The sequence below is a fragment of the Larus michahellis genome, chromosome 7, assembly GCF_964199755.1.
Source record: "Larus michahellis chromosome 7, bLarMic1.1, whole genome shotgun sequence".
NCBI lineage: Eukaryota > Metazoa > Chordata > Aves > Charadriiformes > Laridae > Larus > Larus michahellis.
The window spans coordinates 24732011-24757732 of NC_133902.1; the positions used below are offsets into that span (position 1 = coordinate 24732011).

At 43.5% G+C, this 25722-nt stretch overlaps 1 protein-coding gene across 1 annotated transcript in view; it reads right to left on the reverse strand.

Moving 5' to 3' along the window:
- Positions 1-25722, reverse strand: part of TMEFF2 (transmembrane protein with EGF like and two follistatin like domains 2) — a 130816-nt gene that overhangs the window by 44746 nt on the left and 60348 nt on the right. Inside the window, exon 5 of the mRNA XM_074593992.1 lies at positions 9867-9963. Coding sequence (XP_074450093.1) covers positions 9867-9963 — 97 coding nt within the window. The remainder of the gene's footprint in view (positions 1-9866; positions 9964-25722) is intronic.

Consider the following 25722-nt stretch of genomic DNA (forward strand, 5'->3'; position numbering starts at 1 on the left):
CAGGTCTGGGACACAGATCAGTAGAATCCACCTGCAGCTCCCAAAAGGGATGCGCTGCAAGCACTGCACCCTGGCCAGGATGGGTGTCCCTGGGGCATCCGTGCTCCTCCACATGGGAGAGCTTCGTTACAAAACGGGCAGGCTGAGAGACAACAATTAAATCTGTACGTCTGGGCACACCTCACGCAGGCTTTCAGCCATGACTTGTACATGGGAAAGGACTGGGGCAGGAGATGGCTGTGGGGAAGGGACCCCTGCCACCCCGCAGGGGCTGTGAGAGCTGAGGTTGGCCCTCCGCGTCAGCTCTTACTCAGTTTTCCCCAGGCTCATATTTAATACATGGGATGTATTTTTAATGGCTTATATGTGTGAACAAATCGTGGCCCTGACGTTCCAACATGGGTGTGTGAAGGAGTCTCCGACCTTCTGTAATGGATGCAGTTTTAATTTAATAGTTAACATAAAGTGGGATGGAAGAGACGGAGCATTCTATTAAGACATTTGATAATAAATTGGAGAGTGCTTTCCCAGTGCTTTACATAGTTATTCTCTCTGCTGATCTATTTAGCCAACACGTGTAATTCTGAGCTACAAAGTTGTATTCCTGCTTTCGTAAACATACTTACATAAAACTCAATAACAACACAGTCTATTTATTGCTAAAATGCTAGTAGAAAATTGGAAAAGGTATAAATACAATTCATTGCTGGTGATCTCCTGCCCCCTGAAGGCACTGTAAGGCTCCAAATCTTGCTCAGTTCACAGCATCATAAAACCGAAGCAATAAATGTCACTCCTTTCTTGATTGCGCATTAGGCCAATTGGCTTTTTATTGCAACTAAATAGGCCGTCATGAAGGCACCGCTCAGTTTGCTACTAGGGTATGACTTTGGCTAAATGGGGGGCCAGGGAGGGAGGAAAGCTTATTTTTAAATAACAAAAAGGGGAAAAGAAAACAGGGGGAAAAAGGCGTAAAAGCGCATTGCTCTCCAAGGTCTCTGCACTTGCTCTTTCCTGCTGTAATGCCCTGATGTACGCAGACGATGATGTGTCAATGCACATTAATATTTGATGTGCATTATCATATTATCCCTTATGTGCACTTTCACAACCTGGCGAGCCCAGGCTCTCCCAGCCGTGGGGTTACACAACCGAGCGGTGGCTTCTCCTCAGAGCACCCGCGCACAGCTCTGCCTTTGCAGAGCCAAAAGGGATCTTTTTGTGCACCTCCCACAAAGCGTCGGGAACCGGCCATGATCTTTACAACACCCTGTATTACAGCAAGAGCACAAACCAGACTGCCAAAACCATTCCTTCAAATGCAAATAAAGGTGTGCGCTCAGAAGGCTGCTACATTCTCCTACCTAGGACTGGCAAACGCAGTCACAGCTGGTGGCAGAGGAGTAAATACCAAAACTCTGGGTTCATTTGCTCCCCTGTTAAACTGGGCACGTAAAATGGTTGCCCTCTGCCGTGCTGTCACATGTATATGTTGATCTGTGCATGGAAAATTCCTGCAAATGGAGAGGGATGCTGTGGATGTCTCACACGATGCCCAGCCCTGCACATGCAGCCTTGTAACAGGCACAGACCGGCGTTAACGCAGCCCGCAGCCACGGCCTGGACACCCGCCGAGCGTCCCCGCACATCCTCCAGCTGTCCCTGCCACGTAAATGTCTAATTCACCCGCTCCATGCTGGGTGTGCCATTTCAGTGTCCAAGCCAGGCAGAGGGAAGGCAGGTGAGGAGGACCTCCCTGCTGCCTTCAGGTAGTGTCCCAAAAACCCTCCCCAAGCCCCTGCTTGTGCGGCTCCTCCCAGCCCTCCAGCAAACAGCAAAACAGACAAGTTGCAACTCAGCTTTCAGTTTTCTCCCTGCTTCCACAGTTCTCTGTCCTTTCTCAGTCCATCCCTCCAGCCTTTTCTGCTATGACCACCCAATCCCTCTATGCCTCATGCCTCCCGTCCACACACCACATGCTGAACGTAGGCGTAGGCATCTTGGCCATGGAAACATCCTAAAAGAAAATTTGGCTTTTTTTGAACCACACTTAAAATTACTGAAGCTTTTTTTTTCAATTCTAACGCGGACAGACTAGTAATTGTGAAGCCAAATGACCGCTCAACATGTCTTACCAGCCTTCCTCCCCTTAAATTTCAGAAAAATTTGCGTCTTGCTCCTACAGCAGCATGATACCATGATAAGACAAGAAATCCCTCCAAAATCTCAGAAGTTATTTTTGCCTTTTCACAAATCAATATTTCCTCTGAAGCAATTGAAGCACTCAGTAAGAAAACTTCTGCTTTTATCATCACATTTTCCAAGTTATTCCTTTGCACTCTGTGAACGACTGCGCATTTACACTCCAACAGTCTATTCTCCTTTCTGCCAGCGAAAGGCTCCACTGGCTACTGAGAAGTCACTCCATGGTTATGAGTATGGTTCTCTACTGGGACAGAACTTTTGTTTCACTGAAGTCAGTGGAATAACTTCCATTGACTTCCAAAAGCTGTAAGTTCACCTTCTGCAACTGAAAACCTAGTTTGGATCAGCATCTGAAAAGAGGAGCACAAGGAAAAAAAATCTATAAGCTTTATGACTGTGTAGGGTATTATCCCCTGGACACCCAGCAAGTTTTGCTGTAATTGCAAAAGATAAAAAATGTCTTTTTTATTACAAAACCAAACGCCAGGGATTCTAGTTTTTGGATAAGAGATGTATGTGTTGTATAGGGTCCCTAAAAGACCTACTTGGGTGAGTGGTACAGATGGAACACAATGTGGGTTTGCATTTATCTGAGAACATTTAGAGCTGTGATATATAGTCTACATAACAGACTTCCTCGATGTATAGAGAAAATATAGCCAATTTCTTTGTGTAGGCTGAATTATTTACCAGAGTGTTCCAAAGAGTATTGGTAATAAAACACTATGAAGTATAAGTAACTCCAGACAACCTTGGCTTATGTTAAAACCAGGTTTTTTTTAAAGAATGTTATTAAGAAAATAAATCCTGAGTATCTAGAAAGGCAGGAGTTTGTCAAATGAACATAAGCCTCTGAAGGATTGTGTTGACTCAATGGATGGAAAGGTCAAATTCTCCAAACCACCACCCTAAGGGAGTTGGGGAATCAGTCTCGCTTCAAAATTGAATAGGCTTTTTTGGCACAGGATGAAGGATGCGAAGATGGTAAGGTGATTTTGCGAAACTTACCTGACTCGGAAAAATGGCTGTTTTTAAATAAAACCAAATAAAACATATGTAGAGTAAAACAATTTCACCAGATGGCCAAACAAGCCATCATTTTTCCAGATATTAACTCTCTAGCCAAGCACCTTCTAGTACTGCATTCAGTTTAGAAATACAATGTGCTTATTCCTGCCTCCTCCTCCTCAACGAGACTGGACCATAACCTGCTCTTAGAGAAACTTCTGAAGATAAAAGCTAACTTCTTGCTCCCGTGTCTTCCCTTGCTCTTTCTGCGGACTCACTGCTAAAGAAAGAGGAAACCCACATATTTTTGGCTTGATTTAAGGTCTTTTAGAAGCCAGTGGGGATCTTTCTCTGGCTATGGTTGGGCACAAAGTCACTTTCTCACCTGGGGTGGTTTTAAGTTGAAACTGCCCACTGAAAGGGTCCTACAATACCTCAGTAGCTTGCCAGTGAGAAACCTGACAGGAACCATGGCATTCATGCAACACTCGCCTGGCGACCATATTTTCCGCCTCTTACCTGATGTCTAGACACTGGTTGCTAATAAGTCTGAAGCTTTCACCGAAGCTGGAACTGCTGCAACTTCGTTCTTGTTTGTGCCATTGACAGCAATTCAAGTTGCAATTTTGTGTTTTGCGAGTTTTCACACTTTTTGCCAGTTCACATGGCATTTCTTTCCACAGCCCAAATGAAGGAACGTGGCCGGGTTGTCTATTCAGCTCTCACGCCTCAGGGAGCAGATCTGGCTGAACAGCCTCCTATAAAAGCCACCGACCTGGCCCTTTCTCAGTGCAGGCTTAGTAATTAAAATATAATGGACAGACAGCTAAATGACATCTTGCTTTTCCTAATGTTCCTGATGTTTTGTCTTTCACTGAAAATCCTTCATTGACCGTTTTCCAGTTGCTTAGTCTACTTTTTTACTGTATTGCTGACTCAGCCCATGGTATCTCTAGACTTATCTCAACATCATGTCTCAACAGTTACACTACAAGTACTGTACAAAAAGCTGCTTTCTTTTTATTTCAGAATCTTTTAAGCATAGAAGACACCCCAAATGAATCATTAAAAGCCAGAACTGGGCTAATTTCTGGGCAGGCACTGGTGTTAGCTCTGCTATTAGGATGGGGCTAAGGTAAGTGACATGGGTGTAAGAGGGTGTAAGCTGCTTGGTTGTCTCCTGCTGTGCAATGCAGTGATTGCGTGCTGCAGCGCCTTTATTTTGCTCTGTAAACCCTTGCCTGGACTGTTATTAGACATGACTACTAAGCTCCATGTGAAGATTTACGCAGCAGCGGCTTCGCTTCATGCCTTAGGTGTGATCTCAAGCTAAGCAGAAATTTAAGTCTTTGCAGGATTGCATTTTTTTAATTATTTGATTCCATTCCTGTGGTTTTTTGATCCACAAGTCCAATGAGTATCTTCAAGTGTTATACATAGCCATGAACAAAGATCTACTTTTTCTCTAAAAGAGAAAGGAAAGCAGCAGCAACCAGCAATATACATCTACTATATAATGCACGGGACATTGCAGATGTTAAAGAAGCTCGTTGTTTCTGCATCTGGAACAAGTAGGTCACACATAGTTATTACACACACTGCTGAACATGAAGCAGCCAATACCCGTGTAATGTATGTGAGCTTTCAAACTACCTTTTAGTACTTTATAGTAGTACAGCATCTTGTTTGCAGATGCTCTGGTTGAGAGCAACTGATGGAAGGGGGAAGGGACCCAAAGCTGACTGACCCAATTGCTGTGTGGATTGAGAAGCTGGCAAAATCATTAGTTTCTTTTATATGTTTTCTTTCTATACTATAATAAAGATAAATATTGATTGCTAGAACAATATCGATTGTAGGGGTCACTGCGGATGGCAGCTTCACGATTTGCACAAATATCTCCCATGTACAGTGCCACTTATTTGCATGAGAATGCAGTTTCACCATCCTGATGTGTTGCCTTATAAGACCATTTATCCAAAATATATGTATCAGTGATTAGCAGTAGAATATGAAACAAAGGACTGAAACAGTTCATCTTCTTACTACATTGTGGGTGTGTTTGTGTGTATGTGTATGCCTGTCTGTCTGTCGGCTGTGGCTAACTGGCGTTGATTGTCCCAGCCATGCGGAAAGAAGCGCAGGACACAAGGGACCTGATGTAATTATGCTGCAACGTCAACACCTCAGTCGGGAATACCACCCAGCTGCACAGCATGCCTGAGACTGATGCTCCTTCCTTCACCCACTGACCTAGACACTGAACATGCCAAGCCCCTTCATTCAGGCCTGGATGCCTTCTTCCAAGCTCCCAGCTTTGGGTCATCAGGGACACAGTGTCCCCACAGAATGGCTTCAGCGTCTTCTCCTGAGCCAAACCTGACCGGTGGGATCCTTGTCCACTTGTGAGAAATGGAAAAGGCCTCTTCTGGGTGGATGGGGTTCATGAGGAGGGAGGAAGGCACCAAAAGCGTGGTGCGTATGGCAGAGCACAAAACCCTGATGCTCAGCCAGGAAGGAGTCATTGGGGTGTGTGGGATCAAGTCGGGGGAAGCACCAGGGGTGTTTCCGCCCCTTTTTATCACTGGTGCAAAGCCCTGAGTGGCCCATTTCAAGGTCAAGTTACCTCCTGCGAAGGACACCGCTGCTTCTCTCCTCCACCTGCAAACTCCAGGAGGGTGGAAGGGGAAGGCAGAGGAGCAACATGCAGAGGTGGCCTCCTCACCTCCTTGGACACTGCCAGGCTGCAGGGAAAGCACTCTCTCCCAAGCACATTATACATCTCTGCGCGTCTGTCATAGCTAGGAAACTGCATCTTATTCTGGGCAACGCTGCACTTTGAGACTGCTGCTGACTGACCTGCTGGTATTGAAATTCGAAGGAAAAGCATGCATATTTAACCCCAATTCATCATTTTGATTTTGATTAACTCCACGAGTCAGAGGTTTGCAGGCTTTAATCTTATTTTAAGAAAATACTCCTGTCCTCCCTTTCTCGCGTTTTCCAACAGGAAATTCAACAGAAGGGTTCTTCCTATTATTTATCTCCTTCCACTTACTTGGACACATTGTGGAGCTCTGAAATAGCCGCCCAGCATCTATCCAAACCATGGCTTGTCCAGCGTAGAGAGTGCTCTTATTTCCTCAGTGGCCCATAAGGAGGAGATTAATGCTGGAATCCAGGTTTCTGACGTGGTTATGCACTGACACTAAGCCACTTCAGCAGATGAGCAGGCACTCCATTTGGTGAATATTATTTATATACAGTGAGTGAGTATTTCGTAGATGCTTTTTGGAAGATCTTAGAAATACACCACGGTTCAGAATGTTACGCTTCATTCTTCTTTTCCTTTTAAGTATATCTCTCGGGGTGTTATGTTGAGTAGCCCTGTCTTACAAAATCAATTATTCCTTAGCCAGCTCAGAACTAAAACCCAAAGTAAGCAACACCAAATGTCTGATTTACCAATAGATTGCAATCCAGTGCTAAAGAGCATAGCCAGTGCCCTGCTTTAAATATTCATGACGCCCACTGGTGCAAAATGCATTAAAGGTGGGAATAATGCCAGTAATACACGATCCTCTTAGTGACAAGAAGCTTTCACATATTAAAGTAGCAAGATGTTAAAGACTTTCAACTGAGCAGTCTTTGTTTTTAACCCAGAGAAAGAGATTCACTAATGGAATGCCAAATTGCATTCACTCTCATGATATTAGACTGGAGAATAGGATAATAATACATGTGTGCTTTACCATGCCGCAAAAACCCTGTTATTACAGTGGGTTCTTTTCTGCTTTTTCTTTGTACTTCCCAGAAAATGTTCACACACATATCTTACCCCTTCGAGTAGTCTTCTAGGTGACAAACCCTCTATCAGAATCCCAAGAGTGTAGCCATTAACAGATTGGTTTTACTCAAATAAGAAGATTTAAAAATAATGGTGACACAGTACAATAGCACAATTTAGCTGAGTGACAACTGGCAATGAATAACCAAAAAAAAAAAAAAAAAAGAGTTAAAGCAGAGACAAGGGACTGCAAAATAACAGACTGTGGCAATGCAGAATAATGTTAATTGTCGCTTTAAATCATCAGCAGCCCAGCCACATCTGCTATCACACCTGTGCTCTCTTCTCTGATCTACTCTGGCACCCTAGAAATATTAGGCGAACAGCCAGCCTCGCATCTCCAGCTCTCTGTGGTCTGGCTCTGCTACCAGCCTGCATCCCTCTTACCTGCAATGGATCAGGCACTGACCCTGCACCCTCAAACTGTTTCTGATTGATAGGGGGACGCTGCCGGTGCTGGGCTCATCACCCTGTAACAACAGGTCCCGGGACTGCTGGGACCCACTGACCCCATTTGGATTTTACAAACCTCATCAGTCAGATGAGACAGATAAAGGAGCCCTGCTTACATCTGAAATTTGGGCAGCATAAAAATAGTGATCAAATAATAAACTGAAATTTCTTTTCCCACTTAATCTAAGGACATTTCCTGCACACCGAATCTTGGCAGGGGGACTGGGGGAATCTGTCTATCTGGTGCCAAACATGGAAATTCAATTAGCGTACATTTGAAAGAGGGATCTAGGTCCCCATACATAGCCCGCTTTTATTCTAGAAATACGAATAACAAAGAGCAAACACCCAGAAGGCTCATTTTTTAGAAAGACGTTTATCCAAGACTAATCAGGGGGCAGGGACAGGAAAACAGGGCTCCGTTACGGCATATGAAGTTGTTTACTTCAAAGCAGACCTTTAACAGGCTTTACATGGTCTTTGTACTTCTGGGTGGAAATCTGCTTTCCTGCCTTTTAACAGTTTGTCTGGTAGCATCTTCCCAGTAAATGCCCTTCCCTGCTTCCCGCCCCGAGAAGCATCTTTCCCTGCAGAAAGATCGCCTGTCAATAAAAATTGAGAACTTCAGCTCCTGCAGTCATTATGCTGCTCTGTATAAGCCAAGTTGTTTCAAAGGGGAAGAATTAGATAGTGCAAAAGCTGGAGTGGGAACGTTGCTGGGGTAAGGTGGATCAGGCTATTTTACCAAGCTATTTCTGGAAAAAAAATAAACACCGCTACTCAGTGCTTATGATTAATAATGTTATCTTGTAGCTAATTTTATTCCTTGCCCCTCTCTTTGCCTGCCTTCCAATTTGGAAGCGCACTTAATTATGAAAACATGAGCACTAGACTGTGAATTTTGATATATTAATTTTACCGTGGCTTTGTTTCTACACTGCACCACCAAAACTCTCAAGGACAACCGGTCAAGGAGACAATGAAAATCCTGACATCTGGCATAATTTTCTTAAGCGAAGTCAAAATTAAGCAATTTTTTTCCACACAAATCTCATTACGTTGCTGCAAACCTATAACCATGATGCATCTTGCCCCTGTTCTTCAACACCACTATTTCTTTTGATGACTGGAGCCAGAGTAAGGCCCCTGTGGTTTGTTTACTTGCTGTTTTTTAAAGACTATAACTGGAGGTTATTAAAAGCCTGGCAAGACAAAATCAAAACGAGCACAAATGGATGACCACGACCATATTCCTAAGCTTCTTCACTGAATAGTAGAAATGTTCACAATTTCATGCCTGACCAACAGTGCATGGATGCCTTGCCTGCATGAGGTCAGCTGCCCAACATTGGCCCCAATTGTCACGTTCACCATTCATTCATTCTTCCATTGACTCCTCTCTGGCTCCATTCCTACCGTCCAAGTTAGAACTCCGGCAATACTGCTTTATTGACATCTCACTGCCCAGTCTCTGTATTCATCCTCTAGCTACCACCAGCCCACAGCTTCAGAAGCATCATCCAGCCAACAGCTCTAACATTTACATGATTATTTTGTTGTCTCACTAAATTTGTATTAATTACTTTGGTAGAAATATGAGGCTTGGCATAAAGGTAGTGTTAGAAGTATAGCTCTGTGAATAGTTACTTTTTTGATCTATTAGCTGTTTCAAAATCACAATGAAATGATTAGTTTAAAGTTGGCTTAATAGATGTTTGCATAGTATCTAGGCAAAATGAAAAAAAAATTATTTCTGAGTAGATACAATTATTTCCCTTCAGCTTATGAGGTTAAAGTTCAAAATAATAAAAAAACCCCACCATGTAATTTTGAAACCTCTTTTAAAAAATAAAAAATAAACCAATTTCCATTGAGAAAATGTCTAAACATACACTGCAATTATTTCAAACATTTGCAGGTTAAGTCTTCAACTTGAGCAACTAGGAAAATGCGAGACAGATTTCCCGGCATTTCTAATACCACACATGAATTAACATGATGATAATACTAATGATACTTTTTAACCGGAAAAGCTTTAGGTCAATTATTTTTCCCAATTCTATTTTTACCAAAGTATAAAGCAGTAAAACCCCAGATGGAATAACATAAGTTATAACAGCAACAAAATGGATAACTGTGTTTCTAGACTTTGTCTAAATTGTGCATGTTCCAAAATTATAAACCAGACTGCTTTACCCATTTTTTTCAGAGTAATAACCATATCAATCACTGTGTGATGAATCTCCGGGTGCAGAAAATTGAATATCAAATATTTGTAATGCCTTTCTAAACCACAGTACTTTTAAATAATACAACATTCATTAAAATAGAAGAGTAGACCAAATTACTGTACCAAACATCCTCTGCATCTTCGTCACACTCCGCCCCAAACTGGCAAATGTCACAGGTCGATGTCTCTTTTTGATTGGTTTCACCTGAGCCTTCATTGACTGTTTGATGGAAAGCAGAAGAATACACATTAGTACAGGCAGCACTGTAGCAAAGCACTTCTCTCTCTCTCTAGAAAAATCTATTCACCGCGTCAGCTTAATGCGTTGCTCACCGAGCCAATGCCCGGCCAACAGACAGTATTTTTGAATGGGGCCAACACAGACATTTCCATGTTTGTCTGTGATAAATTACGGAATTAAAAGGGAACTGGAGAAAGACCCTTCCTTTTCCTTTTCCACTTAAACCATGATCTCTTCAAGCCGCAGCCCGGAAAGGTTGTGTCACCACCGAGCCTCACTGCTTTGTTCCCTGGGAAAATAACGGAGGAGTATTGATAGCATCGTGCGCTGCCTAGTTCATTCCAAAGGCAAAACATTTTTCTCTTCAGAAGTACCGCTACGAGCCCCAAGGACTAGTTATCTCTGGCAGGAAAGATTTAGTGCTGCCAGAGGAGGGGACAATCTCCAGCATAGGTTAAATTTGAAACCCAGGAAAGTCAACGCCAATGTCTGCAATTGTGTAAGGTTTGTACCTGGCCCTGAAGTCAAAACGATGAAGGGACTAAGGGGAAAACAAAAATATGGGTATAAGAGGACTGCAAAAAAATATTGACATCTGAGTACTGAAAGAGAGAAACAGACCACTAAGGCAAGTACCAAGAAGACAGTATGTTAAAAGATCCAAGAGAAACATTATCTACATTTGTATTAAAGTATATAAGCACCTTTTGATATCTTTCGAAAGATGCTGCTTTCTAGCAAGATGCTGTACCTAGTGATGTCCTTCTGCCAATTACAGAATAATTAAACCAACCCAGACTTTCAGTATCAATCAGCTTTGACTGATGTTGTTATCTGCATAAACAGCCTCTGCAGTGTCATCCTTTCATTTCTCTCCTTCATTTGGAATCAGCGCTGTAGCGCAGGCTTACTGCACCTTTGGGTCCAACTTGCCAAAGCTGGTGGATACGCTGAAGTGTTGGCAGCCCCAGTGACACCGATGGGACAAATCGCCTGCCTGATGTTGTACATCCACTGCATGAGACCATTAACCTGGGTGTTACCGGCTAACTGGGTTGTTACTGGAGGTTTTTGTGTTGGAGTGCTCTGACTTCGAATAGGCTGCTTTTCTTATCTACTCAAGAAAGGACGAGAGTCCCAAGCTTTCACAAAGCTGTTGGAGGACAAAGGGCCCTTGCCCCTAGAAGAGCAAGTGTGACCCTAATGCCTGTTTTTCAAACTTGCTTTCTTACCCTGGACAAGTTGTTCCCCACTCTGTCATGTTTCCCATTGCGTAAAATGGGAATAACACCACTTTCTACCAACAAAGAATATGGAAACAAATATATTAAAAGATCATTATATGCTAGATACTACAGTGATACAGACCACAGAAATACTTAAGGTAGACGGTTTGTCTAAGAAGTTTTTACCTGAGGCTTAATATAGTGAAAGGAAGTGTTGGTGTGTTTAGGTGTGTACGTATGAGCTATGCTGCAGCAATTTCTTATCAGTCGTGCCTTAATTTAGATTATATTAAACTGAAAAAATTCTCCAATGATGAGCATCCTGATTATCCTGAAAGGAAAAAAAAAGGTTTTGCCCTACTTGTAGAAGTTTGCTCACCTTTATATCCATAAAATTAATGTACAAAAAACCAAAGGGGAAACTCAGAAAACAGACACTGGATTTTTGTTCTACTGCACTGTCAGGCTTTGCAGGGAGGGTCTGAGCTGAGGTTCTTCCATTTCCTTAAATAACTGAGGAACTCTTCAGGCTCATGTTTTATAAGGGTCCACGTATGAGGGTGGACAAGGTGTCCAAGTGCCATGTCCGACCAACATTAGCATCTCCATGTGATGCACGAGGCACAATGCAGTTCTTAATTTCTACTAGAAAATAATAGGTCACTCCGTATTTTTCTGAAGCAGCTCTGTATCCAGCATTCCATAATCAATGTGCACTTTGTCATTAAATGTCCAAGCACGCAGCAATCTTGACTTAAAAAGACAGCTATTTATCTCTCTCTCTTTTTTTCTCTGTTTTCAGTAACCACAGATAATATTATTCTTTACATTTCCTTAAGATGTGTTTTCTCTCCCTCCACAAACACACATGCTGGCATGTGCACCCACACCCAGGACTGACACACACAGGGGCTCGTTTTCTCCACGCTGTGCAGATAAATGCTTTGATAAAGCTGGGCATTTTAGAAAGAGTTATTTCCCCAATATTTCCTGCTTCTTTTTAGCTTGAGGACTAGTGGATGCTCATTTTCTAAAATGACTCCTTTTCCTTTTTTTTTTTCCTCACTGCATTTGCTGATTTGCACTTGCTCTCATATCCGGACTTAAAAAACAATGCTAGCAAAAATAAACTAGTTTCTGGATTCCTCTTCTGAAAACAAAAGGAATACGGTTGTATTTTTCCCATCCATGTTACGTGGCTCTCATGTTAGCTATGGCTGAGGTTTAACACCAAGACCCTATAGGAACGTAGCAGGGCTCCAGGGAGGCTAATCTCTGAAGCCCACTGCTTATTACTCATACAACTGAGAAATGTTAAGCTGTTAGTTTCTATTTGTATTAGCAAGATTAGCAACTTCCATAGTTCAAGGAAATGTGCTAGCATGGGTTAGAAGGTCACTAACATTATCTGAAAGTCACTCCAGAGACTATCTCAATCTCCTAAGCAATATAAATTCTTTAGCTGGGAAGGCACTACACACAATTTACAGAGTCAATGGACTGTGGTAACCACAACAGCTCCTGTTTTCATCGTTTGGTCCTTTTCTGGCATTCTCACTGCACTCAGATCAAACAGGCATGATTTCAAGAATATCTGCATTTCTTGCAAGCCCTAGAAGAAAGAAACTGGTTTTGAGACATTTTACTTTGTCTCCATAGCTGAAAAACTAGACTGAAAGTGTCATCAGTTTTAACAAATGGACACCAAAATCTCTGTGCATGAGCTTCTGCTTGAGCAGCCTGGTCTAGTGGGAGGTGTCCCTGCCCATGGCAGGAGGGTTGGAACCATATGATCTTTAAGGTCCCTTCCAACCCAAACCATTCTGTGATTCTAGGATAACCCTTGCTCAGTCTTCCCAAGATGTTCCACCAGCGTCAAAGGCAGGATGGAAATAAACTTTTTGCAATTTCCAGAATAGCAGCTCCAATGGGATGGTTATGAACATGCACGGCAGCTCACAGTCTTGATCTGAGATACAAAGCATCATCTATTTCCTAAGTGACACAAGGGACATGCATATAAGTTGCCTGATGGACCATACTGTGAGGAGTAAAGGGAAGTGTAAAGAGTAGCTGATGAGCCATGAGCATGAGAGACAATTAGGTGGCAACAGAAACCTCTCACTCTCTCTTCGCTAACACGCGTCTGAAGGCAACACGGCAAACTCGGGAGAGTCCCTGTTCAGTTTTCATGGGGCTTTGTAGGACTACTGACACTATTATAATAATCCTTATTCAATATATTTTAACCATACTGAAGAACACAACAAAGAAACAGCATAAAACATCATCACCACACACTTGAATATACAGAAATATGACTATAATAAATTGTTATGATTGGTTTTCATATTATGCAGTCTTCCATTGATTTATATGATCAGATGCGTGCTCATCGCAATCCCTGATTCTGACTTGACTCCTCATGGTGGGACATCTTTGCTACTGTTCAAAGAAGTACTTCAAACAAAGCTTTCTCTAGCTGATCCGAACAGGATATCCACTTGGTTTTAGCTATAAAATCTAGGTAATAACAAAAATCACATGGAGATGAGGGTTGATGGCCATTTGTGTATTTTGGAATGAAAGACAATGTGCAAATGAAAACGTGGAGGAGGAGAAGGAGGAGGAGAAGAATGGTCTTCAGAGCAGCTGAGGTGATCTCACCACATGCTTCGGTCCTAACGGGACTGCTCTGGGCTGGTGACAAGACAAGTGGATGAAGTGTGAAAGCTCTGAGTAACGAGGGCAGAGAAGCCAGAAGAATTTACTAAATATGTTAGAACAAACACTGCCCACACCTCTACCAAATGGCTAAAAACACCTCACAAACTCAACCAATAAAAGCCCATATGCTGCAGGCAACTTCACTCTAATCAATAAGTCTTTTTTCCTGAAAGCATTAGCTCAGTCAAAACCTGCAAAGTGAGAAAAATGAAGGGTGTGAAGCAGGGGGTCGGCTCATGAATGACTCTGCTCTCGAAGTCTGGCAGAGGCTCAGAACAGCACTACGGTCAAAATGAAAAGAAAATGGCCTACCTTATCAGTAATAAATCCAAACTCTGACATGCCTTATTCTGCTTTTGTCTCCTGCCGTCTGGCTCCATCTCAATAAATACAAATTTGCTCTCTCTCATACACACAAACACTCTGGGGAAATTACTTATCGCACCAGAAAATAGTGTCTCTACCCAGCTCGGGACCCAACTCACAACTTCTCAAGGAGACCTGAAATATTCTCCTTCATGCCAAGGGGCCATTGATCGGTTTCTCCACACCATCAAGGGTCAGTCCTTGAAAATACCTCTCCACTATCGATGGGCAGGTTATTTAAACAGCACCAGGGTTGTGTGATACCTGAGCTGGCTGCTGGTCTGGAAACCAGATCACCTTTCCCAGGCTTTTTATTGCTTTAGGCCCTGTCTTGGTTACCTCCACATTGCCATTCTCAGCCACGTGCTGGAAAAGGTTAGCGGGACAAGTTCAGTATGATGCGAATACCTACAGGGTTTTCGAAGAGGAACTAGATGTATCCAGCCACCAGCTCGGATTGCTGATAAAATGTGCTCTTATCTTCTCACTAAAGACCATGTAGATACAGCCTGGCACTGCTTTCATGCCAGTCAGACTCAAATTGCACTGTCTTCCATCTCTCTCTCTTCTACTGCGACTCTCAGGTCATACTTTTCCTTAAAATCACAGCTGATGGATTATCTAATGGTATAAGGATCTCAATTTCTATCTACGTTTGTTCTGAAAGGGATGTCTAAGCTTTAGGGATGTGGAGAAAAAGCTTGTAAATATAATAAATACCAGAAACTATAAAGTTCACAATTTTTGAAAACTTATTCTTTTCGTAGGGCTGATTCAGGATTTTTCAGTCCTGCGCATTGCTGAGTTTATGTTGGGCAGGAAAGAAGCACTTCTGAAACAGCCGCTCTTGTGCAAGGCCCTGCGCTGAGCTCACCCCCACCTTGTGCAGAAGGCTTCGACTCTGCCCTGGACACAGTCTAATTAGTGCAAGGCAGCAGCGTCTGGGAAGTGCCCAGCATTCAGTAAATAACTAGTTCAAAAATTGTTTCACGTTATTACTAAGCACTGGTGCTCTCTCTAGTTCTGTCTTTACTTTTTACCTCCTGTCTTGCTTCCTGTCATGCCTTCCTTCCCATCCTCTTTTGGCTGCTTTCCTTTCCTCACCCCCCTCCAATTCTTCAGTTGCAATTACCCCAGCGCAGGGCCCAGCACGGAGCAGCTCTGGCAGCCCTCCCGACGAGGGGCTACTTCTGTGAGGAGGGGAGTGGTCCCATGCAAAGCTGTGAGCCTCTTGCTTCACACAGCTCAACGTCTTAGAAACCAGCCTTCTCCAGCTGCTGTCCAGTCCAGGGGCTTGGAAGCCTCCCCTGACGAGACGGGCAGCCTTCACACGCTCTGAACCTCATTTATTGTGGCTAAAAGGATGGGATAGGAATGGTTCCACAGGAACGGCATTGCTCTTCTGCATCTATCTAATTGCAGTTTTCTCCTTTCAGCGGGCACAACTGGAAGTCTTGGGAAGACCCAAGAGCACCCGGGTCTGAAGGACATGACCCCCTACAGACCTCTGTGGGGACTTGCCTGTATTTGTACAACCGTGGCCAGGGGGGAAGGGATTCAATTCTTACTCAAAGTTTATTTATTCTAAATAAACACCATTTACTTGTTTCTGTCTCATGCATATCCCTGCTGCTCCCACAGCGCATTTGATAAAAAATTAAATGCGATTAGTCGAGGCCAGTTTCTCCTAGCAAATATCTCTAATGGCATTTCAAAAGGGATGGCTCATTGAATAAAACCCTATTGTAAGCTTCCTGAATGCTGACATGAAACAGCTGTGATTATTGCACCCTTGTGTGGTCCCCCTACAAAATTTGATGTTTGCCTGGTGTGTGTGGGATGCCAACACCGCAGATTTATGAAGGTGTACGATGACCAGCACCGACAGTATTTGCCAGCTTGAAGAAGAGGAGGCTCATTTAATTTTGCCAAGAGCTTCCCCTCATAAACAGCTTTGAGTAAAAAGCCAAATAGCACGTGGGGACTATTCATCTCTGCCTTGCATTAATTTAATTTTAAAGAGAAATCACTTCCTTGCAGGAGAATTTTCAAGGAATAGATACAGCTTGTTGTAAAAACACATCTGCGATGCCGCCAAAGCTTTTGTGGCATCAGTCCCTGCTCTCATGTACTTCAATATGCCCAACAGCACGAACAAAACAACCAAGTGGACATGCCCACAGCTGGATGGATGCAATGTGACGGGCCACCAATTAAGGCTGTTATTACAGAGCCTGGAAGGAGACTACTGTAGTCCTAATTGCAAGGACCAGAAGATTTTTCAGGATCAAGGAGAAATAGAAAAAGATGATGTCTGATTCCCCCCTCAGGTTGACTTGCCTGGTCACACACATCATTAAACCTCAGCGCTGTGTCAAGGGAGATGGGAAGCTGCAGTCCAGGAAAGTACCCAATAGCATAATGCTTTTCTTATTTGTCAGAAAAATGGCCATCAAAGGTTACTCAGGGGGACAGTCAAGTGTGAGCTGCTTGTGGCCACCCAGCCCTATGTGCCAGAGGGGAGGGGAGCAGCCAGGCTCAAAACCCTTTTCACCTCTTCTGTGGACCACAAAACACCCTCTCCTTGAGGATCTGCAAAGAGCCCCGGCGTCTTCAGGCTCTGCTGAAAAGCAGGGACTGGTTCTGGCCCTTCCTCTTCCTCTTGTATGTCTGGGCAGAAGCTGCATCCCATACTGCCTGAAACAGGACCTTACTGCTGGATACCTTATGCTTGGATGCACTAAACACATGATGAAACGATAATCTGACGGACAGAACATATGGACTATATACACACCCTAACATAGCACTTACAGCAAATCCTATCGAGCAAATACTGCAATGATATAGGTTCAGCTGGAGGAACATGAGTCAGCAGTGCCTTCCTCTGCAGGGGAAGATGCTACAGTCGGATATAAACTACAGAAATTACCCATTTGTGCTTTCCCTGACCTCTGTCAAGAATTCACATTCCACCTGAGGTTTTATTCATTCTCGGCAGAGAGGAATCTGGATCACCAAATTTAGAGAAATTCTGAGGGGAAAAAAAAAAAAGGAAGGATCCAACCTATGGTTTCACAAAACCTCCAATAAGGAAGTCCCAAATGGGTGATGTGACTTTCCAGGACTTTCCACACCAGAAGAGTGCTTTTGCCAGCTTCCTACCTGGTGGAAGGATTAAAAGACGACTCGAATGTGAACCCTTACAGCTACTCATCTTTCAAGAAACAGAATGAAAGGAACAAAGATAAAACCTAAAAGAGCTGTCTAGCATCCACTTGGTGACTACTTCAGTTTTAAGGTCTTTGTCACTTTGCTATTGATTTAAGTCTGTGTATCCTTTTGAATATTAGTATGGCTAGCAAGATAGCAACATCATACATAAAAATGTTCTTTATTCCAGAACAGATGAAACTCCCAGTGGTAAAAGAAGATTTAGGTATCTCTGAAGATTTCTTATCGCTGTGCAACATAACTCTCTAATGGTTCAGTGCCCTGGAGGGTCATCTGAGATCACTTATCACATAAATCAAATAGGTGGCAGGCTATAAGAGTGGAAGCCTATAGCAATTTCATGTCTTTACTCGCAGACATCAAATCTATCTTTTAGGCAGACTATAGAGGAGATAATATGCCACTCCATTTACGCCACTGAAGAAACTCAAATCTGGGTATTAACCAATTTTAGGAAGCTGCTCCTAGTCTTGACTGCACCACAATTATCTTGGGAAATGACTGGGTTTAAATCCTAGAACATGGACTGCAGACCCTGGTCCTGGTTCTAATTTACGCTAAGGCTTCTGTAAATCACTCTGGCAACGGAAGGGAGTGTCAGAGCGAGTGAAAGTCCAATTTACTTGATGTCCCATTTACATGATCAGGGTGGTGTAAAGTGGCTCTACTGTAAAAATGACAGTGAAGGTCTGCCTTTCACTGAATTCAACAAGAGGAGCAGAGTTTTCTTCTCCCACTGTGCTTTTCTCCATGTTACTCCTTTCTCTTTATTTCTGTGGTGCTAATGCAGGTTACACACATGTAACTGAGAGCAGGCGCAGCCCCGGAGCTCAGAAGTCGAGAAGCTCATCCTCTGTAACGGGGTGTCGGAAGGAGCCAGCTCAGCCAGGTGCCAAAACTGGCTGTCAAACCCCATGTTCAGCCAGGCTGTACCCTTGCGGTTGGGAGCCAGGATAGATGGCTCCTTATCTGTGGCCAGCCTGTATGCAGAGGGCAGTCCCCAATCCCCCTTCACACCTCCTGCCCCAGAAGAATTTAATATTTCCACAGTAGCACTCCCCGATCTGGAATTTTCACCGCTGAGCTGATCCTTCAAACTTGCACAACCAGGGCTCATCCCTGTGTTTGCTTCTTTCTCTATAAGTGAGAATTTCCATTTAAGGAAAAAAGAAAAGCTGGCTCAGAGCTAGTTGAAAAATATCCCTTCTGACATGTGCAAAGGTGTTTCTGCCTCCCCAAGCCTGTAGCGCGGCAGTCCTGGGGCCTCTGCTGTAGCTCAGGGTGCACAGGAGTGCGGGCACCGATGGACCTTGCTAGAAGCTAAGAGGAGGGCAACTGCAAAGTTTCTAAGTCACGCAGGAGGAGATACAGATTTATGCAAGATAGATCCTATCTTTTATATAACCCTATTCTTCAACAAACATGAAAACATACTGCATCAATTAATTGCATGAAAACGTTCAGCAGCAAGATGACCTTTCAGGACAAATGGGAAAAAATCAGTCTAACCGTGTTTTTCCTCTTTATTTCCATTATTAGTGGGCAAGTTGAGGCATTGCAAGAGTAGCACCATTACTGGCTTATTGTACTCCTTGGCTTACAGTTTATGCAATGGAATAGTCGTGTCCATAGCACAAAACCCATGACAAATAGCGGCAGCACTGCTGACAGCCTAAGCACAAAGGCAAGGGAGTTCATGAGTAGCACAGCCACTCCTGGAAGAGTGGCAAAGATTTAGGAGACGGAGCCTCCACCGGCCAGGTGTGTGGATAAACTGAGGATCTGTTTTTCTGCTGTCACCCAGAATTTACGTGACTGTGTAGGGAAAAACCTCCCAGACCTCCGCTAACAGGACAAACAGGTTGCGTGCCACATGTCAAACTCAGCCTTGATACGAGCAGTGGAGAAGCATGGATTTGAATCCGTTTACACCAGAACAATGTTGCCCTTCTGAGCATAATTTTACAGATGTGTTTATGATATAGGGGAAGCCATATGGCACGAAAGGTTTAAACATTTAATCTCACTTAGCTTCAATACACTGCATATACAGAAAATTGGAAGCCCAGCAGGAAAATGCCAGATTTCATTCTCACTTAGTCGTGATTAACCTTTATGAGCTCGCTCAGAGTTTTGTCACCTGCGCAGACAGTCAGGGCAGGCAGGCTGCAAAAGCCCCGGCGTTCCGCTCCGGCCAAGGTACCGCCATCCCTCAACTCAAGCTCTCCAAGGGCTCCGCTGCCCAAAATGTGGGCCTCTCCCAGCTGAATGGCACTGCACCCTGTTCCATACCTTCCCCCGCATTTGGGGACTACAGGGAGTGAATGAATGACCTGGAGGGACTCTCCCCTTTCTCTTCCTGCAATTGCGCTTCTTTGCACAGCTCAGGTGGGTCAGGTTTAGAGCAGGCGTGCACCGGCAGACAGATGCAAAGCAAATAGCTGATACATATCTCACTTTGCAAATATGCTCTTTCTCATTAATATTGATTCCCACACACAAACACTTTAGCTATATTCACTGATTGCATTACCATTGCAGAAGTGTAATTAACAAATTAAAAGGGAGGACTGTGATTCAGTTTAATTTGGGGAAAATCTTTAAATAAAAAAAAAAAAAAAAGTCTGATGTTTGAGGATCATTCCCCTCTGCTATTCATTTTAATGCCTGGGACATGCTCTAAGAGAAATGCTTTCATCAAAATAAACATGTCCTGAGGATGCAGCAGTACTGGCACACATGGGTACTTGAAGAAGCATCAGCGGGACAAAAAATAAACAAATGAAAGAAATCCTGACAGACGCTAAACAAGATACTAGATTGCAAATGAAGGTGTATCATCATGGAGAGAGGAAGGGGGGAAATGCCCGTTGGAAGCTGCTCAGATTGATCTCAGAGTGCCAGCTTATTCACAGAAAGTTATGAAAAGCAACAGAGAACACGCACACCATCAGCCCAGCTGAAAGCCAGTGCCACAAATATTTGTGGAAGGAGGGAAGGTAGAAAATCTTGCTGCCCTTCCCGACGCTTGTATGATAAAATAAACGGGTTCCACTAAGTAAATCAATGTTTGCAAGAGCAGTCAAAACTCCTGAGCCAAAGTTTGACTGCTTTTCTCTCCAAAAACCAACTGAGTGCACCTGGAAGAATGGCTGCAAAATGATATCTACTTCCCCTCCCATCTCCTGTGAAAAACACCTTTCAGGTGATCTAATATTATGAGAAACCATAATCATTAAGGATTGACCATGCTAATATAATTTTCTGGATGGCTTATTAACCTACTAAGACATGTTTTTCTCTACTTCCCTTCATTAGCGACAGCAATAATTAGGTAAGGACAGAGTAGGAAAATTGATCATATGCTACTGCCGAAGGGGACAGAGAATGTATCATGGACATTTAGCATAATGTTCTCCAAACCCGAGATGCATTAATTATATTTAGTAACACAGCTATTTTCTGCCTTTGATGGAAAGAATCCATTAATGTAGATATTGTATAACAGAAGCTTATTTTTCTCCAATTCCCAAATGGAAGTTTCTTTTTTCTTTAAAATTCATATTACAAAACAGAATAAGAAAACAAAACATTGTGTTCTCAGGTATATCCTGATACCATCTCCTTTTCCTATTTCAGTCTTGACTACCCGTCTCCTCATGAAAGCGGTGCTTTGACAGCAGAGTGGTCACAGAGCTATGGCTGGGAAGCAAGTGAGTGAGTTACACCGTCACCTCCCGGACAATAATCCCCAGGGACACTTTCCTTATTTTTTTGTGTCAGCTTCAGACAGTCTTCCCCTGTCTGCCACCAGAACAAAGAATCTGTAGTTTACACTTAGGAAGCACCAGTCAGAACACACATATAGCCGCATTTAGAAATTTTACAAATTTACAGAGATGGCGGAATAGCAGCTGCGCTCTGAGCCCATGTTAAGGTCCAGCTTCTCTGTTTGTAACATCAACAGCAGAAGCACCACCAACGTGCGGGCTGGGGGATGATGGAGCAGCCATACGAAGTGTCGGTCGTCACCTTCCCGACCGGCGACCCCAGTGCCACGGCCCCAAACTCCGCAGCAGCCGCCCTGACCCTTGAAAGAGAAACTGCCAGTTAAGCGGTCACCCCGGTCACCACGGGGATGTGAGGAGACAAGGGACCGGTGTCAGCCCATGACCGGGGCCACCGGCTCGACCTCGCAGCTCCACCAGACCTGCAGCGTGAACCTTCCCGCACCACCCTGCCAGCGCGGGAAGCACGTGTAAGCGCGAGAGCGACAAAGGCATCGCAGCGATGATGAATTTCTACATGTTTTTTTTTTAAATGCCAGCGACTGGCTTTCCCTGAGCTCTCCCCCCGTGTGAGCAGCAGGCAGCTTTCTGTAGATAAAAGCATTACAGGGAGCTGAAAAGAGTTGACATTACAAACTTGGCACTCCGATGGCACGCTGCACAAACAGGGAAAGGGAGGATCTGCCAGAGCGAGAGCCAGAGATAATATGAAAAGCATAAACCCAACATATTGACCTTATTTAAGTCCAAACAGCATAACACCAGGATACTTAACGCAAAAATGTCGAAAACATTCTTTATTCCACACACACATGAATGTTTTCTTTAAATATGCAATTCACTTGATATCTGCAATCCCCCCCTCTTCAGATGCAAAATCCAAAATAATGATTATATCAGTCGTTGCTTAATACATTCAACCGTGGCCCTGATTTTCATGCATGAATGGTCATTTACATATCATTACCCATCATGCCATCCACTCAGATTTTTCTTTCTAAATAGAGTAATACATTTAAAGTTGTCATTTTAAAACAAAAATGCTTAAAAAGGGGACTTTCATTTCTCGTTATCTTATCTGTGCTCTTAGCGGCTAATAGACCAGAATATTAAAATGGAAAATTCTCAGTGTGTGTGACAACTGCCACAGTGAGAAGATCTTAGAGAAGAGGCAATTATCAAGGGATTTTTCTCAAATTTGGGAACACATATAGATATGAACAGAAAATCTGAAGCAAACCAACCGGAAGCAAAACAGTATAGTATGTTCCCCTGTTTTCCTAACGCAAGTCCTTGTTGGGGACAAAGTTAGCTCCATGTCAGGAAAATCACTGCGGACATGAGGTGCAGTTAGAAGCTTTGCATGAATAAATTACAATTTTTCAATTAATATTGTCCATGCCCACAGTAAGGGAAAGACTTTTTTCCCCCGCCTTCTGCTACTTTTAAAGTAATTTTCAGCTATGTTTAATTAGGAAATTTCTCTACAGAAGGGAATGTGATAGAAGATTAATTCTCCATTTCCTCACCCACTGTGTCAGTAGACTCAAGTGGACACTCTAAACCCCAGTTAAATACGACAAGGATGATCAAGCACGGAGCTCCTTTCAAGAGGTCGCGTCCGCAGACTGTAGATCTCATTTTGAAACAATAGAAACGAGTTAGAAAATGGTATCTCTCCGTGGCGCAGCACCACAGAGGAACGATTACAAGTGCTTCATGGTGCGAGGGTTCACCATGCCAGCTGAGAGGGTTCGCTATCACGGCTAATGATACCAGACGCCACCAAGTGAGAAATAGCATTTCCACACAGCCACTGATGTTTTGGGTCTTTTTCTCCTCTCCACCACTAATAATTATTCCTCTAGTAGTCACATCCTATTTTACATCCTTTATGCCAAGTACGAAACAGCAATTAAACAATAAATAATGAAATGTTCGCTTGTGGGCAATATAGTAAAGAATTTGGTGGGGTTTTTTTAAGGGAATAGACAAAGGGTGCAAACTGTGTTTGTTTTTAACGAACAGTGAAGGGAACGAGCTATTTACCCTCAGGACATAAAATCCTATGAATGGTATATTGCTGCCAATGCTAAGTAAATATCGGGTTAATGCTTTTTTAAATTGAAATCCAAGACAGAGCAAGAACAATTATTTAGAGGAAACTCAGACCTACAAGATACTGGAAGATACAAGACATCTCTTTGACAGAGAGGGTAAACAATTTCCTCAGAAGTTTTATTAATGGAGTAGCTGAACATCAAAACAGAAAAAGCGTCAATGATTTAGAGAAGGAAACGCAGACTTGCAGCCTAGTAGAGCCCGAGAGCCTTGTGCATTGATTAACTAGGACCAGATTGTTTTAATACAATAGGAGTTGTCAGTACATACCTCCTGGGGACAGGAAAGGTCAACACAGGACAACTGGCAGAAAAAAAATGTGTAATGCAGAAGAAATCTCACTCCCAATTTTATTCTGGGCTTAAAAAAATAAATCAATACTTTGGCTAGTCCAATGTCTATTTGTCCCCCACCCACCCCATTTCGGTATCTTTATAAGACATTCTTATCCCACTCTGCTTAATATTGCTCTGCTTTCATGTAGAGACATGCTCCAGCAGAGTATTTAAGAAGGGGCAGCCACCTTCGCAGAGTCCGAGGGAAAGCTGCAAGGATGACACGATTCAGAAAACCCGACCTCCGTGGTGAGCTTAGGGGAATGGAAATTTTTTACTTTGGAAAAGAGAAGATTGAAGAGAGACTAGTCGTCTGATATAAAAAGGAATGTTAAAAAGGCTGCTATAAAAAGAAGGATAATCAATTGTTCTCCACATCTACTATTTCTGAGACAAGAAATAATTGATATAATTTACAGCAAAGGAGATTTAAGTTAGATATTAGGAAATTTTTTTCCCAACTTCTAAGGATTACCATGCGCTGGAACAGGCTGCACCAGAACAAAGCTTGTGCGCTCAGAAGTGGCTTCCGAGACTGGTCTATGCAGATCTCAGCAAGGGACAGCCTAACTATAGTTGTTCCTATCAGACTTCAGAAGGATGGATAAGATGATCAGTTGAAGCTACTTCCAGAACTACGTGCCTATGACTATATCATCCCTTTTCTGCAGGTCAGGCAATGGCTGGGCTCCATACTTACACATAACTCAGTCTTTACTTGAACAAATTCCCGCTGAAATTAGGGGCATTTTTTGGTAATGTAATTAAAATGTCTTCATGTTGGCTAGGCGTGTGATGTCTGCCCACGTACGAGGCCAGTGTACATTTTTGCATTATCTCTAGAAGTCCCTGACTCCTGCAGATTTGGAGGATTTGGTTACACCTAGGACCCTGTGGACAAGATTTCAGCTCTTCCTCTGATCCTGAAGAGACAGGGGAGCCAACTGCATCTTCTTCCTCCTTCAAGAGAGAAGTTTCTTTTCTTAGACATGTTGGTTTGAAAATATTTGTTCCAGTTGACCAAGTTTTTGTTCCATTACAATAAAATACCTTTTAGAGAAAAGGCATACGTATCCTTAAAGGGAAAACTTTTAAAAAAAATTTGTTAAATGGGTTGCAAAATCCATGTTAATACAGAAATACCAGCCATGCAGTGCATTTCCCAGAGCAGTCGGCAATGAGCTTCCAGTGTTATTACTCAGTTTGTCTCTACGTAGGTGAAACCCAGGGAGGCCGCTCCTGCTCAGAGTGGAGGTCCTGCCCTGCCACCCTCACACCAAACCAATGCCACCCATCACGGACCCTGTGGCGGCTGCCCCCCCGATGTAAAGGGCAGAAGGCGGCGGAAGGAAAAATGCTCCTCATGCCAGCTCCAAATCTGCAGACGGCAAAGCTAGGCGTCTCGGGGAGCCCTGCTTTCGGCCAGAGCAGACTGTGACTGCCCGAATGTGTGTCAGGAGCCTCAGTGGCCCATGCAACAGCTGAGAGTCACGCAGCGCAGAGGGCTTGTAGCCACCTTTGTTCTGTGTCCCTTGGAGCTGTGCTTTCTGTGCCGCATCTGCCGGAGGCACAGCACAAAATCTGTCCCCTGTGTTCCCGTTTCCAAGGAGTGAGCAGCCCTTTTAGAGCAAAGCCAGTCTTCAGAGGTTCCTCAGCCTCCAGTGTTCGCAGCGAGTGCCCACGCTACGTAGCTGCCTAGGTACACACTTAGGGGTGTGCTTTCTTGCCCTTCCTTCACACAGGAAAAATTATGTGAGCAGGCGGGCCTGGGGCAGAATTACAGTTTATCTGCATAGTGATAACAGAGCCTTTCAGAAAGGAAATATAAAACGATGAATCAGAGGTCTGGACATACCCATCTGTCATATCCAATAAGCACGCGTGTGCCATGTGAATGCCTGGTCACTCTTGTAATTAGCTGTTAAAGCTGAATGGGCAATT